The 15,790-nt window shown below is 44.9% G+C and overlaps 1 protein-coding gene across 1 annotated transcript; it reads right to left on the bottom strand.

Moving 5' to 3' along the window:
- Positions 1-2,928: 2,928 nt before the first annotated feature.
- On the bottom strand, positions 2,929-9,038 carry LOC125538596 (protein MICRORCHIDIA 7-like). Its single transcript, XM_048701860.2, has 13 exons — positions 8,980-9,038; positions 8,233-8,386; positions 7,794-7,929; positions 7,210-7,459; positions 6,466-6,649; positions 5,914-6,015; positions 5,502-5,837; positions 5,226-5,309; positions 4,538-4,621; positions 4,297-4,442; positions 3,528-3,678; positions 3,362-3,437; positions 2,929-3,084 (listed from the first exon to the last, which is right to left on the bottom strand). The coding sequence occupies exons 1-13, from the start codon at positions 9,036-9,038 to the stop codon at positions 2,966-2,968; spliced, it is 1,881 nt and encodes a 626-aa protein (XP_048557817.2). The 3' UTR covers positions 2,929-2,965.
- Positions 9,039-15,790: the final 6,752 nt, after the last annotated feature.

The following is a 15,790-nucleotide window of genomic DNA, read 5'->3' on the forward strand; positions in this document are numbered from 1 at the left end:
CGATGAGGCTGGCCCGGTGGCGCATAGAATCATCAACTGTAGCCAGTTGGCTTTTCTCAAGGGTCGTAATATCCTAGAGGGACCAGTAGTGCTTTAGGAGATTGTCCATGAGCTTAAACGAACCCGGCAACCGGCCGTGCTCCTCAAGCTGGATTTTGAAAAAGCATATGACGTAGTGGACTGGGAGTTCATTCGCGAGGTCCTCGTCCGTAAGGGCTTCGAGTCAGGCTTTGTGCACCGTATTATGCAGCTGGTCTCGGGGGGCTAGACGACAGTGTCTATAAACGGAGAAGTTGGGAACTTCTTCCGCAACAAGAGATGGCTTAGGCAGGGTGACACATCCTCCCCTCTTATCTTCAATTTTGTTGCGGACGCCCTCTCGGCCATGATCACAAAGGCGAAGGGTGCCGACCACATCCGCGGTGTCGTCCCCCACCTCATTCCAGGAGGGGTCTCTCACCTTCAATATGCGGATGATACCATGCTGCTCTTTGAGCTGGACGATCACATTATTGCCTCGAGCAAGCGCATCCTCCTTGCTTTCGAGATCGTTTCCGGCCTCAAGATAAATTTCCTCAAGAGTGACGTAATAGCCATTGGGATGGCCGCACCTCTCGCTTTGCGTGTTGCCAACCTGCTGAACCGTAAGCTTGGGAGCGTTCCGTTTAAGTACTTGGGCCTCCCCATCTCTGACAAACACATATCTATCCAAGAATGGGAACCCCTGTACAGCAAGGTGGCAAACCGGGTCAGCCCATGGCGTGGCCGGTTCATGTCTTCGGCAGCTAGGCTCATTCTGACGAACACTAGTCTCTCCTCTCTGCCCATGTTTACCATGGGCATGTTCCTCCTAGCAGACGGTGTTCACGCCAAGCTCGACACCCCCCGATCCATGTTCTTTTGGGAAGGAACTCGGTCCAAAAAGAAGTGCCACTTAGTTAAGTGGGCAGCGATATGCCGGCCGAAGAAATATGGCAGCCTAGGGATTCTCAATTCCAAACTTATGAACGTTTCCCTTCTCTCAAAGTGGCTCTGGAAACTCGCCCAAAATGAGTAGGGGCTCTGGGCGGATATTTTGAGAGCGAAATACTTCCCCGACGGGAATTTCCTTACCTCCAAGGCCAAAGGGTCGACATTCTGGAATGGGTCCAGGGTGTCAAACCGGCCTTCGCGCTTGGAGCTAAGCTCTGCGTTAACGACGGAAGATCCACATGATTTTGGTTAGATCACTGGTTCGGTCAGGAGCCGTTGTGGCGTAGCCACTCCTCCATATACCAACTTGCTACTAACATCGATATCCTCGTTGCCGACGCGCTTAGAACAAACTCGCCAGCCATTACTTTCAAAAGGCCCCTCTCTGACGCCGAACGGGTTGGCTGGGACGAGTTACGTAATGCCCTTGCGGTTGTGATGTTGAGACCCGAGGCCGATACGGTCTCTTGGTCCCTCACGAGCTCCCGGAAATTTACGGTTAAGTCTCTTTACAATAAGTTGACAGAGGGCCCGACACTCAAAATTAAAGTTTTCCTTTGGCAAATGTTCCGCGACCGCCTACCGTCCTCTAACAACATAGCGAATCGGAACGGGCCGTCCGATGGCAATTGTGTGATGTGTGGTGCGCACGAGGATGCAAACCATATCTTCTTCAATTGCCATCTCGCTCGCTTCACTTGGAGTGCGGTCCAGGAAGCCTTTGATCAAAATTGGAATCCCCACTCGAGTAGAGACCTCCGTGATATTCTTTTGGCCCATAGGGGTGGGTTCGGTCGAGTGCTTTGGAGATGCGTAGGGGCGCTTTTCTGGACTCTATGGACTACTAGAAACAAAATCACTATAGAGCACAAATTTCCCTCTCACCCGCTGACATTATTTTCAAATGCCATTTGTTCCTCTAGACTTGGATGCCGTTGGGGAAACGGCGGGACGCTGAGCAGATGCAGGAGGCGATGGAGCGGATTCGACTGATCCAGATTGCTGCCCGTCACTAGATGTCGATGATCGTTCCTCTTATGCCGGTGTTGGCATGTTTAGACTTTTGCCTTATCTCTCTCAGGCCTAGGCCGGTTGCATGTTAAAACTAAGACTTCGGCCACTTTCCTTTCGTTTAGGACTGTCTTGTTTGTCGGATGCTACTTGTTCGTGGGCTTTATTAAGTTAAAGCCGGACGCTCCTTGTGTCTTTGTTCTAAAAAAAGAAGTGGTGATCATATCTTTAGCCGTTTGTAACCAAACAACATGTTGTTTGTCTGACAACAGTGATGCAGGCAACCAAACAACATGCTGACTAATTACTCCCCTCATGCATGGAGCCTAATGCAAGCAACCAAACTACACGCACATGTCGGTTTTTAGCCTGCATTTGCCCAACCTGGTCTAACCGGGACAAGTATGCAAAATGCTCTAAAACAGATATGTAAACCAAAGGCATCCTAGGAAGCTAGGTGTTTCATCCAGTTACCAGCAAAGATGATCTGATGACGCCTTCACAAGTGTTGTTTGGCATGTGTGGGGCCTGCACTCATCTCGATCTCTGATAAGTCTGACTGGGGAGCTGCACGTCGACCGGTCTATGTTCTTTGTGGTGAGCTCTGTGTCAACCCACATAAAACTACCAGAGCAATGCATACACCCAAAAACTTCACATAGTACTAGAAAATGTACTGAATATGAATGGACAGCCACAAATTACATCTCGTACGCATAACCTGCTCAAGGGTTTGCGTATGACTAACGTGTCATGTAGTACAAAATAGACACAGAGAGGGTTTTAGAGCTCAGAAGCACGACGAGTACACATATTGTTTGCATGCAATGCAAGCTGAGGTAATGAGGCAGTGCCATATCCTTATTTTGATCTTGTAATGACAAGTTAATAGCTATGACACTAACTACAGTACATTTGAAAGAGTAAAAAAATACACCGCTGCGCATAACATTTAGAAGGAAGCGGAGAGCGATCAAGTCATTCAGAAGCAACAGAAGGGTGTGGCCTGCAGCTCCATTTCGTTGACCAAAGGTGCCTGAAGATTCGTGCGACGACCCCACATGGCCACATGGAGCTTCACAACAGGGTAGTCACTCGTGCCTACAACCAAGTATAATGAAAAAAGGGATTTAGTAAAATGAGAAATGAAATCTTCACGAACTTGGTTACAAAAGAAAAAGAAAAATGTCGGTTACCAGGCGTACTCATTCAGCACTGTTTCTTACAGCTGCCCTCGGACCCCTCGACAGCCGCTTCAAAGGGGGCTGAGTGGTTCCGGACTCGGCTTGCGGGAGATCGTCTTCAAAACCATCGGATCGCACATCGTTAGTCCGGGTAGGAAAATCCATCTAGAGACTCTGTTACACAGCATTCATACCTTCCAAGCTCATGGAACCTGAAGAAGATCTCTTCCCGTTTCCCTTGCTGTCGGCTGGTGGGATTAACCTGACATTCTGAGCACACAAGAGGGTCAAATATTTTCTCTTAGTAACTTTGACTACAAAAAGAAAAGGACTACACGTTAAGCTTTGGATTTTGTTTACCTTCACGTCTTCTTCTTGGCTGGATCTCTCAACCTCCCTCTGGGCTACCTTATTGTGGCCGCATCTCTTCTCAGCAACTGTGATCACACCAACTTCCATTTGTTGCTCTGGAATATCACAGTGCCCACTGAAAGGTGGCATGTAGCAAAACCTGAAATTTCACAACATTAACACTTCAGAGATGTAAAAAGGATATTGATAAAATCATCGCATTTTCATCAATAATGTGCATCTACATGATAAAAGTGAGCTCGATTGCATACACACCATTCTGATGGTAGATACTCTATATTGAAGCACGGATTCAGCATTCTCCATTTGCGGCATTTGTAGCACTGAACCCAGTCATCAACAGCCCTGAGCTGTCAGGCTTTTTTCTCTGTTTAAAGAAAGTTACTAGAGTAAATAAGCTTGAAATGAGTAAACATAATATTTCCAGAAATACGTGGGAGGTAAATGCATGTATTATCTGGAGGAAATAGGTATATGTATGTCCCACCAATATGTGCATGTCTATCACGTTTCAAATACTATGATTTGGGACTCACTCGGTAGAGAGAATAGCGAGTGCCCACTCTGTTGCCATCCCTAACATTTTCTTTTTCACACTTGTCAAATAAATTCATGATAACAAGCGGTGATTTTCTAAATAATAGTACAGTTAAAAGTTATCTGGTATCAATCTATGTCGTAGGTGCTTAGAGAGATTACTTCAAGTACTTCATGACCAGATATGTACAAGATGTTTTCAACATAAACTGACTCATACTCCCTTACCGAATTAAGAGGGTCAAAATTTGCATCCCAGTATTCATCGGTTTTTCTACCAAGCCACTCCTCCAGTTCTGCATATATCTCGCAATCTTGAAACCCCTGTTTACTGTTAAGAACCCAAGTATGACCATCTTTATCATCCTGCAACACATGGATAAGTTCAATACAGGGTCACAAGAGTAAAACTAGGAAAACTGAAGAACATGGATAAAAGGCCAAGATATTCTGAACCATACAATGAGATTTGTAATATCTGCAACTCCTATTATTCCACGGCCCGTGTCAGCATTATGCTTTTGAGCTCCAACTCTTTTGTAAGACTGGGAAAGAATACAAAATCAAAGTTAAAAAGCACAAAATGCATGGCAAAAAATCTAGGACGCAAACAGCTTGCTGGAACAAAGCAATCATGAATTGTTTGTGATGTACAATTAAAGCTCAATCTAGTTCCTGCAAATAGTTATTAGTTTTTACATTTCACATAGTTTCCATGCTCAGCACAGATGGGGATAAAATTCTTACCCCATCTCTACTCACAAGCTATGAGAGAAATATATTTGCATCCTCAGTATGACTGGTTATTTCTAATGGCAAATGTGTCAGGGAAGAACAATGTGTGGAACATAGAAAAATGAAAATTGTCACGAACTCATGATGTGTAGTTTAATACAATAACATCTAGCCCACCTCTATTAGACGACCATGCCAATACAAGAAAATTCCACGGTTCATTCTGCCCCATTCCACATCACTTGTTCCTAGAGTCAGCTGAATGGTCCTTCCCATTATTTCCCCGGACAAAACCGAAGTATTGCAAAGAGTCTTTTCCAAATGACAGACTATGACCTAGGAAATAGAAAGAAACATAAGCAACATGAATATAATATGTCACGACATAAAAGAATATGGCATATGAGTATTTACTGGAGACCCTTGGACAGTAATTTTCATCTGAGGATTCAGAAACATAACTTCTACATAAGCTTTAAGTGAATAATCCAACGGTACCTATTAGAACATGAAAAATAATGAATCGGTATTAGATATCAAAGAATCAAAATGTCAAAATAATATATTGCCACTAACACAACTATTCGAATGACGCAACTAACTCGTAGCTTCTGCAATGAAACTGAGAGGTTATCTCTTCTCTCAAAATGGGAAGTACAAAAATATTAATATGGATGAAAAATTACATACATTGCCATTTGTTTGTCCTGGACGTGATCTGACTCTTCTTGAACGGATTAATATGTCCCCATTGCCATGACTGTCAGGGCTTTCATCAGTTTTTTGTGAGTTCCACTCTAAGGTGTAATTTGTACCCCATCTATCCAAATTCCATATGTAAACCTGTGTGCCAGTACCCTCTTCACCAAATAAGCCCACCTTTTCTCCAATGAAATACTCATTAAATGGGGAAAATTTCTTGATAGCATTCAGGTTATATTCTGCAGTAGCTTCAGACTGCACACTCAAATCAACTTCCATGTATTGATCTTTCTTGCAATATGTCACCACAGGGATCTCAAGATTCTGTAGAAAATCATACTACTATAGCTTTAACATGCCTATAGAAAAAGAATGAAGGGATAAGTAGAACTTTGCTTACATCTTTATTTTCATTAAAAGATTGGGATAGAAAGGACACTGATCTGGACGTTGAAGTTTGGGTAAGCACAAATGCATCTCTCCCAAGTTTCATAGCACCAGTCTACAACAAAACAACACAATTGATTATTGTTTGCGAAGTTACACACTAAAAATTCCTAGTCATACTTGTTTACTGTACAAAAAGGAGTGAAGTCAAATCGACCTAGAGCATGGCATTCACATTACACCTGAAAACTTAGCAAATGATACTGTAGAACTAACATGTTTGCAGGTATACTGAACAACACACTGTTCCCTGCTTTTAGTAGCCACACCGTTGCATTCTTGTATGTGTTGTCTTCATTACCAATATAATTACACATCTAAGTAGTTCACTATAGTCTATTAAGGCAACAGTCAGGCAAGTTTTAGTTACACAGTTCAAATAAATTAGACAAATCTTATCAATACCATATGATGGATGTACATATCAAAATACTTAAAACGGTCACAAGAAGTATCAGTAATCGAGGACAGTATAGGAATGAGACATTTAATGACAGAAGTTTACCTTAAATCCAATTCCAAACCTCCCAATCTGATCCTGGCAGTGTTCATTTGGTCCTTTGTGACCAAATGAGACCATTCTCATCATTTGGGCATAAGTCATTCCATGGCCATTATCAACAACACATAAGACAGGAACTTTTTGCCCTGCTTGCTTTGAAAACATAGATTGGATGGAAATATCCAACCTTCCGTGAATAAAAGTAAAAGTAAAAGAAACAAATCAGTTAGTGGAAACAAACAATAAAAAGCTCCAAATAATCTAAAAAAACATGTCTAAGGTACTCATCAGTGAGGAATTATTGAGAATATGTATTGCTACAGGTGGTGGAAACCGGAAACTACGAACAGGAAGAAAGCAAGAAGCTCCGAAAAACCCTATACTGCCAAAAGCAGGATACAATATACATATTCCCTAGGGAGAGAAGCAAACTATCCTGTTAATAAACCGAAGAAAAATAAGATGGTTAAAAAATAATATTTAACATTTCACGCACTGGGGTTTTTAGTCTACATTTCATTTTACTAGTTTTATAAATAATAAATAATAACGATTTTTTTAAAATATCTCTCTTAGAGCTAGTATCTTTATGTTATATAACTTGAATTATTACATATTCTCTTAACTGACTAATATTACATAATGCAGCACAACACAACACACGCCGCCCAACTAGTCCTACAAAAGATTTAAAGAATAAACAACCAAGCACCTTTCCGAAAATACACTTTGAAGACAAGGACATACCTGGATGCACCAGCGTCCCTGGAGTTATCAATGAGCTCTGCTATTGCTCCAAAGATCCAGCCAGCATGTGTCTGACTAAGAGTTCGTAGATAATTAGGGTTTGTGCTGACAAAATTTCTTTTAACAATAGATGGTCCCTTCGTCACTCCTGGGTTCAAAATTCCATGTTGATTATGGTGTTTTTGTGAAGAAATTATCCCCATAGGATGTGATGTGTTGTCACAAATCTCCCCACTCTCGTTGGATATCCCTGTTGACACAGCAAATAAGCGAAGAACAGTCAATAATAAAAACTAAATAAACCAGCAAAATCTAATAGCAATCATGGCTTATATTTCATTATGGATAGAACTTCCTCCGCAACATGAACAGTAATAATACACATGAAGTAAAAAGGGAAATAGCAAATGCGACTCTTGGGAGACGACGTGATGTAACCAACACAAATAAAATGCTAGTTTAGAGATGTTGTGCTGGTAGGCAATGAGCTGCCCAGGATTAAACAGGGGAATAATACAGCAGGCTGGCTAAAATATGTTCATGACTAGTTAATAATAAATATCTCTAGCTAGAAAAACTCTCACCAGATATCCCTGCCATATTTTTGCAGACTCCAGGCTCTTTTATTCCAGTCTCATACAAGATCACCACATGAGAGGAAGAATGAGGTTTAGGAGCAAGAATGTGGAAGGTTCCAGAGCTGAATTTAACAATGCCGGCCTACAAAGAAAAACACATGGTAAGAAGGAGCAGTCACATTATAGACATCAAAATGCATCTATGAGAATTTAGCGTAATACTCCCTCCGTCCCATAATATAAGATGTTATTACAGCCACAGAGGGAGTAGTTAGCAACATACTGCTGCTTCTCTTATCTCAGAGGATGTTAGCTTGATGGTTGCCCAATCCTCACACCGTTACTTTTAGAAGGGTGATTTAAATATTATTGAAGAGGTGGTATATGTTGTATGTCTAGCAATTACTAGTAAATAAAATACCCACACAGTGGAGATAATATTTACCTTGGCACTTTCGCGAAGGTAGCCTATAAACCTTTCCCATTCCTTTGCCTGGTTACCATCTTCCGGATCAGGAAGTAGTGAAAATTTCAGGAAATCACTCTGGCGGTATTCCCTAGTTGGCATGAACTTGCTACTAATCGACCAAACAGAGGGACTGCAAAAAGGTAAAACATAAATTACTCTGGGGTTCTGGCTTTATAGAACATCGGTACAAAAAAAAGGTACAAGTATGAATATCAATGGCAGAACAACAAATACATAATGCTTCCATAAATTTATTTCTTTATAATAAAAATACTATCCCCAATCCACAATATTTTGTTGAGCATTTCATAACGTTTGCATGTTCAGGAAGACATGAGAGTAGTTGTTCCATGTGTATATCCCTATTTTGCTGTCATAAGTAGTTAAGTATTTGTAGTATGCTCTTTAATACGGGTATATGTGCTCTAATGTCATCAACTATTTCCTCAGATCGGTGCACGGCCAGCTTGAATAAGTACCGTCAAACAGAGTAGCTACATTCAAGTGGATTGTGCTAGGATTGAACACGAGTATAACAATGTTTCATTTTATAGCAATAGTCCAAAGCACGCTCATGAATAGTACATACTAAATTCTGCAGTTCACTAATATACTACAGAAAACATTAATAATTCTGTGTACACTTATTTTGATCTGGGCTAGTATATAAAGTAGTACTCACTAGCTAGAATAAGCAATTGGAAAAAGTTAATAGTAACATACACTTTGATGGTGTTGGGAACATCACAGACTTTGGTCCGGCATATGGTCTTAGAATCCATTGTTAGCAACACAAAGCTCAAGCCAAAGCCAAAACCTACCATAAAAAATAAATCAGTTAAAAATAGCATAAACATATTGTAGCACATACAACAGAGTCCAAAGAACAGGCCAACAGAAGGAAGAACCATTCAAAATACAGGTGCTAATTCAAGTTAAGAAAAAACTGGATACATATGTTTACATAATTTAATTGAAGCATATTTTGATTATAACAACTTCCTACTTCTCCCGACTTGCAGATTTTCACCCTCTTGATTTGCAAAGTTATCAAAACTGTCTTTGCATATCTGGATCAGTACAAAAATAATGCATGCGACATTTTCCATTTTTACCTGCTTTCTACTGACACCATTAGAAAATTGGATGATTATCCTTATTATTTGTATCACCAAAGAACAAAGATGACGCAAGCAAAGAAACAATCATGACCAAGACAAGCTTGGACATGCTAAGTCTCAGCCCAAAGTTCAGAAAAATCAGCAAGCAAATCATATACATTAAAATGGATGTGACCAGAGCCTTGTAACTAGGTTCCTGCATCAAACTGAAACAAACAGTACAATACTCCCAAATGACTTAAACTCGGCAATGTTGCAAGACCATTATATGCCGCCAAAAGGCATAAAAAAAAGGACATGATTACTATCACATAACCTTCTCACGTAACTAGAGATATTTCTCATATTACATTAAAACAATAGCTCAAAGAAAAATAAATACTACCTCTATTTCAAATTACAAAGCCAATAGAAAATATAAGGTGTGCTAGAAAACATTAAAGGGAAACCGCCTTGAAAAAGTTAAACAAAATCATCCCATGCCAACTAGGGTTCTCCTTTCCAGCGGGTCTATCAGTCACATATTTGTTATCATTTTTGAATCTGCACTTGAAATAAAACATCGGCTCTCTATTAAAAGTTAATTATGTTCCAAATTCAAACTTAGATTCTGGTTCTTTGTCTGAATTGATTCAGCATCGGCTAAAATCTAACAGGAACAAAAAGGCAGCAGCCAATTGCCCACCGAGGGAGGAGAGTCGTGTGTGCTTCCTGTGAGGCAAAAATTCCTCACTTGGAGGGCTCGGAAAAGTACTAAAATTACTTTAGTATAAAATGCCATTTCTAATCCAGGATCAGTCACCTGTTGTTCCTCAAACAACAAAAGTAAATTAAATAGGACGTCGGGAATTTCCTACTTAGCACAATGCGTATATGCTACTAATCGGCCGGGGCTGCTGGCCGACTAGCTGGAGACCGTCAGACCAGGGAAATACCTAACTCGCCAGCAGCGCCGCCGCGGTTGCGTGCTACGGCCACGCCACCGCCTTCCGGCTCCTCGTCGTCGGGTGGCCGTGGCGCTCTTCCCATCACCCCTCCCACGATTGCCCGGCCGCTCTCTCGCTCGATGATACCGATGTGTTTTTTTTAGGTCGTGGACACTAGAGTTTTCCCCTGACGACAACAGGATTGCTTGCCAGCCTGTTGGACCGGCCCAAGTTTTTTTTTTCTTTCAATCTATTTCTTTCAACAGTATAGCCTGTATAGGAAGAAATTTTATTATTATTTTATAAATCATCCTTACAAGGTACACCACTACACCTTCTTAGGACCTAACATTCTCACAAATATTTCAAGATTTAGATTTGAAATTTAATATGATACAAAGATTTGACGCAGAAAAAGATAAACATTTTACGGCACCATCAGATTTTTTTAATGTTAAACATTAGATTTATAATAAAAAGAAATATTATATGATATTTTTTGGTTTAAAATATTTAAAAATATTGTTGGTCAAACCAAAATCTTGAATTATAATTTTTTTGGCGTTTTATGATAAATGCGAATTAAAGAGCTATTGCAACATTTTCACAAAGTGAAAGCAAATAAATCTGTACAGAAAAAAATGAAATGCAAAAGAAAAACAAACAAAAAGCACATGAGATGAAAATAAACCCCCCCAAAAAAGAGAGAGCATCCATCACGATTCAAACAAAGCGGAATCAGCCAAAAGTAAGGATACACGCAGGCTGGCTAGCTCATCGAACGTGGCATGAAGAACCAAAACCCCTGGCCTGAAAAACTGAACCCTCAACTGCCGAGGATCCACCCGAGAGATCCAATGCTGAACTAAGCTAGCTAGGATGAAGAAGGCCGGGTACTAGGGAAAGGGGATAGCGTTCTAATGAATCACTGGGATTACCATCGGCGGGCCGGCGGGCGGCGGATGCTGGCCGGCGAAGATCGAGAGTGCAGGGGATTGGCGTCCGTGCTCGCTCGATGGTTTGCGAGAGTGTGGTCGACCTTCCCTTGGAGTACCCAGTCACCAGCGGCCGATATATGGGAAGCGCGAGACCGTGTGACCTGCTGGAGTGAGTGGGAAAGCGCGCCGAATAACCACACGAGTCTCCTCGTTCTTCGATCGCCACTGCATGCAGTGCGCGCGCCGCGTGGCGCTTCGGTCACTCTGCATGCAGTCTTTGCTTCGCGTTCACATGCCATGCAGATTGCACGACTAGCCTGCCCAATAGAAGCACTGCGCGTTACTACTGGCTAGTACGTAGCAGTCAAAATGGCTTATTCTCTTCTCTTTAACACAAAGTGAAAAAGAAATGGTTATACTCATCACTAAGAAAAATGAACAAAATGCTAGTAGTTATCAGGATGATGTCAGAGATTTTTTTAACACAGTACTAACCCTATGAGCACCTCCGAAAGACTGAACCGGCACATCATTGACGAAGTCGCAACAGACGTCTTTGTAGTCGACAAGAACATCTTCGCCCACTCAATGCGCATCGTTGGAAGGTCTAAAACAAATCCAGGAAAATACGAGCAGCGATGTCCAAGTCTAGGACTTGGAACCCTGATGAGCTAGGATATCATAGGTTGGTTCGCAGCACTCAGAGATCTTGCTTTACAATTTGAAACCCGGTCGATGAAATACATGCTCTTGGTTTAATCTAAAACCCACCACGACACGCACGGGACACTCAAAATGAATCATTTTTTAAATGACAGGATTACTGCATTCGTTGAGAAGAAAAGAATTGTTCAGTTAACTAGGGAAAACCGAGCGAAAACATATTGCCTAATTAATTATGGAAAACCGGATTAAAACCATCACAACGTTAAACGGCACACTCAAGACACACACACCACTCCAAAGAGGGTCTTGCTGATACAACACGCATGCTTCATCGTCATCACTCCTCCGTCAGAAGGCATCATTGCTATCTCTAAACCCTGAACAACTGACCCTGACTTTGCCATTGGCGATCATCGACTCAACCCACCTTGTAGACGCCATGTAGAGTTGCATGAAGATCCACGCCTAAACTCAGCCACATGCGACCAAACAGTGCAGCCCTGTTGACGAGGCCACGGTCCCTGCTGGCCAAGCTACGGAGGAAGAGACTGGCATGCAGGACCCACCTGCCAGGCGTGCCCGCACCAAATCACAGCAATACCGTGAAGGGGACTAGGTTATGTGCTATATAAGTGAGTCTATCTCGTGTAGGATTTCACGAATTGGTAGTCAGGTTGTAGTTCCTCTTCCTTAGAGCATCTCCGGCCGTTGAGCCCCCCAGGAGGCATTTTTTCGCCGCTTGGGGGGCTGCTGGCGAAAATTTTGGCATGGGGGGGTGAAATTTCTTCCACTCGTTGCGCCCCCATGCAGCAGGGGCCGAGGCCGGCGAGCACGGCGAAAGCTGCAGGGACGATGCGCTCGGCCACTCCTTCTACCACGCCTCCGCCGCCACCTACTCCTCCTTCTTCCGCCACGGCATCTCTGGTGCCGCGCTTTCCGCCAGCTCCTCCGTGCCCGTGCCGCTATACCTATCCTCCTCCGTGACGGCCCGTCCGCCACACCGGCCAGCAGGAGCGCGAGCAGGCAGAGGTGGCGCTGGGCTTCCTCGGCAACGCTGAAGGCGCTCGCGGGGACGGCGCTCCTACTGCTTGGGGAGGTCATCGGCGATGCCCGGATGGCGCGGCGGCGCAGGACGGCGGAGACGTGGATGGCGGCCAGGGTGCTCGCAGGGACGACACTCCTGCTCCTGCTTGGGGACGCCGGCGAATGGTGAGCGCACGGCGAGGGAAGCACATGGGCGGGATACGCCGACGCGAGGCAACTGCGGGCCACGGCCGGCGAGCGAGTTGTAGGGGCGCGGCATGTGCGGGCCGCATCGGGCGTGGGGGCGGGCGCGACGGCCGGAGATGAGACCATGGTGCGGGGAGGTGGCGGACGCCAGCGAAGGCAGTAGTGCAGGGCTGGGGGCAGCGGAGGCATTGAGAGGACGCGGGCAGGCGGAGGCGCGACGAGGCGTGCCAGAGCGCGGCCAGGGGAGGAGCAGAGAGAGGGGGGGTTCGCCCAACCCTGATGGTGGCTGGGCTGGGAAGGAGGAGGGGTCGGAGGATAGGGGCGCGGCGGCTTGGGCGGCGGGGTAGGGGCCTCTTCGGCACACGCGAGAGAGAGAGGCATGGGAGAGGAGAGAGGGTGAGGGCACGTGGGTAGGGCCCAGATGAAAAGAGAGGAGAGAGGGAGGTGGGAGGCTGAGGGTGGGCCAACCGCAAAAAAATGAAACCGCCGGCACGCCCAGCTTCGCACCACGGGGCTAGGTTTGGGGTGGGAACGCCGGCGTCAGTTTTCTCCAAATCCGGCGAAAAGTGGGCCTTTGGGGGCGTGAGTGGGAGGTTTTTTTACTACCGGCCCCCAAAAAGTGGCTTGGGGCATCTTGGGGGACGGCTGGAGATGCTCTTACCTATAACTTCATATTGACATTGACCCAGGAGCGAATTCAAATTAAATCTCACTCAAATACCCCAATCACATCCCGATGCTAACGATTGGTGCACACAGCCATCCATACTCACCGGAGCTCGGCATGGATCCTCCCACCCCTAGGTACGCGTTTGGCGGCGGCGGCACGTCACAGAGTAGAGTTGATGGAGAATCTCTTGTCGGAAGCCAAGGCTATCTACGAGACGCTCTCTACGGCGTCGAAGGAGGCACATGAGAAGCACAAGAAGGAGCTCGACGAGCTCATTATTTCGGCGGTGAGTGATGCGGTGGATGCAGCGGCGGGTCGCTATGTGTTGGCGGTGGTCGACAAGGCGTTGGGGACTCATCTACGACATGCATGCTTACACAGATGGAGCGGAGGTGGATGTGCGCAAGACCATCAGCAAGGTCTGCATCGCGCTTAGTATCGCATCCCGTTCCGCAGACTTGGATCTGCTCACCAGGATCCAGAGGGGAGCCGCAGAGACTTGCCCAAATGGGCACCGCTCATCGTCAACTTTACGGCGACGGGATAGGGGTCTCAACCCTACATTCCGCCGTCGACTCAAGGTATCCATGAGACCATCCTTAGCATGAGCGGTGCTCGTCGTCTTCCACGAGTACTCATGGGAAATCACCCTTGTTGGATTTCCTGAGTTTGATGACGAGAATCCTAAACTGAGGTAGTCTAGGTGTGACGATTATTTTTCTACTTTAGATAATATTACAGACTTACAGCTTGTAGTTGCAGTTGCTGATATGCAGTCTGAGAGCATCTCCAACAGCCGCCGAACGCGCGGCGTGTTAAAAACCAGTTTGCAGCGCGTCGAATGTCTGGTTTGGCACGGCGGGTAGCGTTGGCTCCAGCAGCCGCGGTAAAATGTAGCGCGCGCGAGCAGCCGGCGCATGCCATATGTTGCATTTTGGACACAAAATTAAATTTCAAACATCAAAACAAAGACATGTCATAAATTTAAATCACACAAACAAGTTGATGACATAAAAGTTCATGCCCACAAGTTCAAATTCATGCCCACAACATCATCCAACCAAGTTCAAAATCTAAACCAAGTTCATGACACAAAAGTTCACACCAACAGCAGGCACATCAACAATCAAGCCTCGTCCTCGCCTTCATCCTCATCTTCCTCCGATTCATCTGAGTCCTCAGAAGACGATTCTTCCTCCTCCTCTTCATTGCCGCGCGCCGCATCATCATGTGAAGCTCGAAAGGTGTTGGAAAGATCTTCAACGACATCTTCATGCAAAGGTGTCTGAGGCACACCGGAAGACATTATAGCCATGGCGCCCGGAGGTGCACCCATGCCTCCCATGAGAGACGCAAAACTCATGCCTCCCATGCCGGCCATGCCACCCGGAGGTGCTCCGAAGCCACCCATGGTCTCCATGGTAGCTCCAAAGCCACCCATGGCACCCATGCCACCCATGGTAGCACCGAAGCCACTGATGCCTCCCATGCCGCCAAGGCCACCGCCACCCATGCCGCCAAGGCCACCACCACCCATGGCGTGAATCATGGCTCTTTTTTGGATCAAGACTTCTTCACGGGCAAGGTTTATGTACTCCTTTTGCACCTCACTGAGGATAGATGTGCCCAAGAAGAACAAGTGCTTCTCCCAATCCAACAATCTAGATCGCTCCTCCATGCCCACCTTCCTCTCCAACAATGCCACCTTCCTCTCCTCGGCCGCAGCATCTTGGTTCCTTGCCATCTTTCTCACCTCGTTGGCTTCTTTTCTTGCCTTCACAATAGCTTCCATAGCATTTTTGAGCTCATCATCTCCTTTCCTCTTCTTCTTTTCTTTTGCGTCTTTCTTGGTCCCATCCGGTCGTTTTGGCTTCGAGTATGAAACCGAGTTTGGTGTAGGGCTTCTCTTGGCGTCATCACTTGATGCCTCCTCCTCATCATCATCCAATTCAATTGTTCGCTTGCGTTTGTTGCTCAAATCCA

The sequence above is a fragment of the Triticum urartu genome, chromosome 1A, assembly GCF_056163025.1.
Source record: "Triticum urartu cultivar PI428250 chromosome 1A, HENAU_Tu73, whole genome shotgun sequence".
NCBI classification, from domain to species: Eukaryota; Viridiplantae; Streptophyta; class Magnoliopsida; order Poales; family Poaceae; genus Triticum; species Triticum urartu.

Coding starts and splice junctions, on each gene's coding strand:
- LOC125538596 (XM_048701860.2), bottom strand. CDS start 9,038: ATGGATTCTAAGACCATATGCCGGACCAAAGTCTGTGATGTTCCCAAC. Junction 7,460..7,793: donor AAATATGGCAGGGATATCTG/GTGAGAGTTTTT, acceptor CTGTGTCAACAG/GGATATCCAACGAGAGTGGG. Junction 6,650..7,209: donor AGGGACGCTGGTGCATCCAG/GTATGTCCTTGT, acceptor TATTCACGGAAG/GTTGGATATTTCCATCCAAT.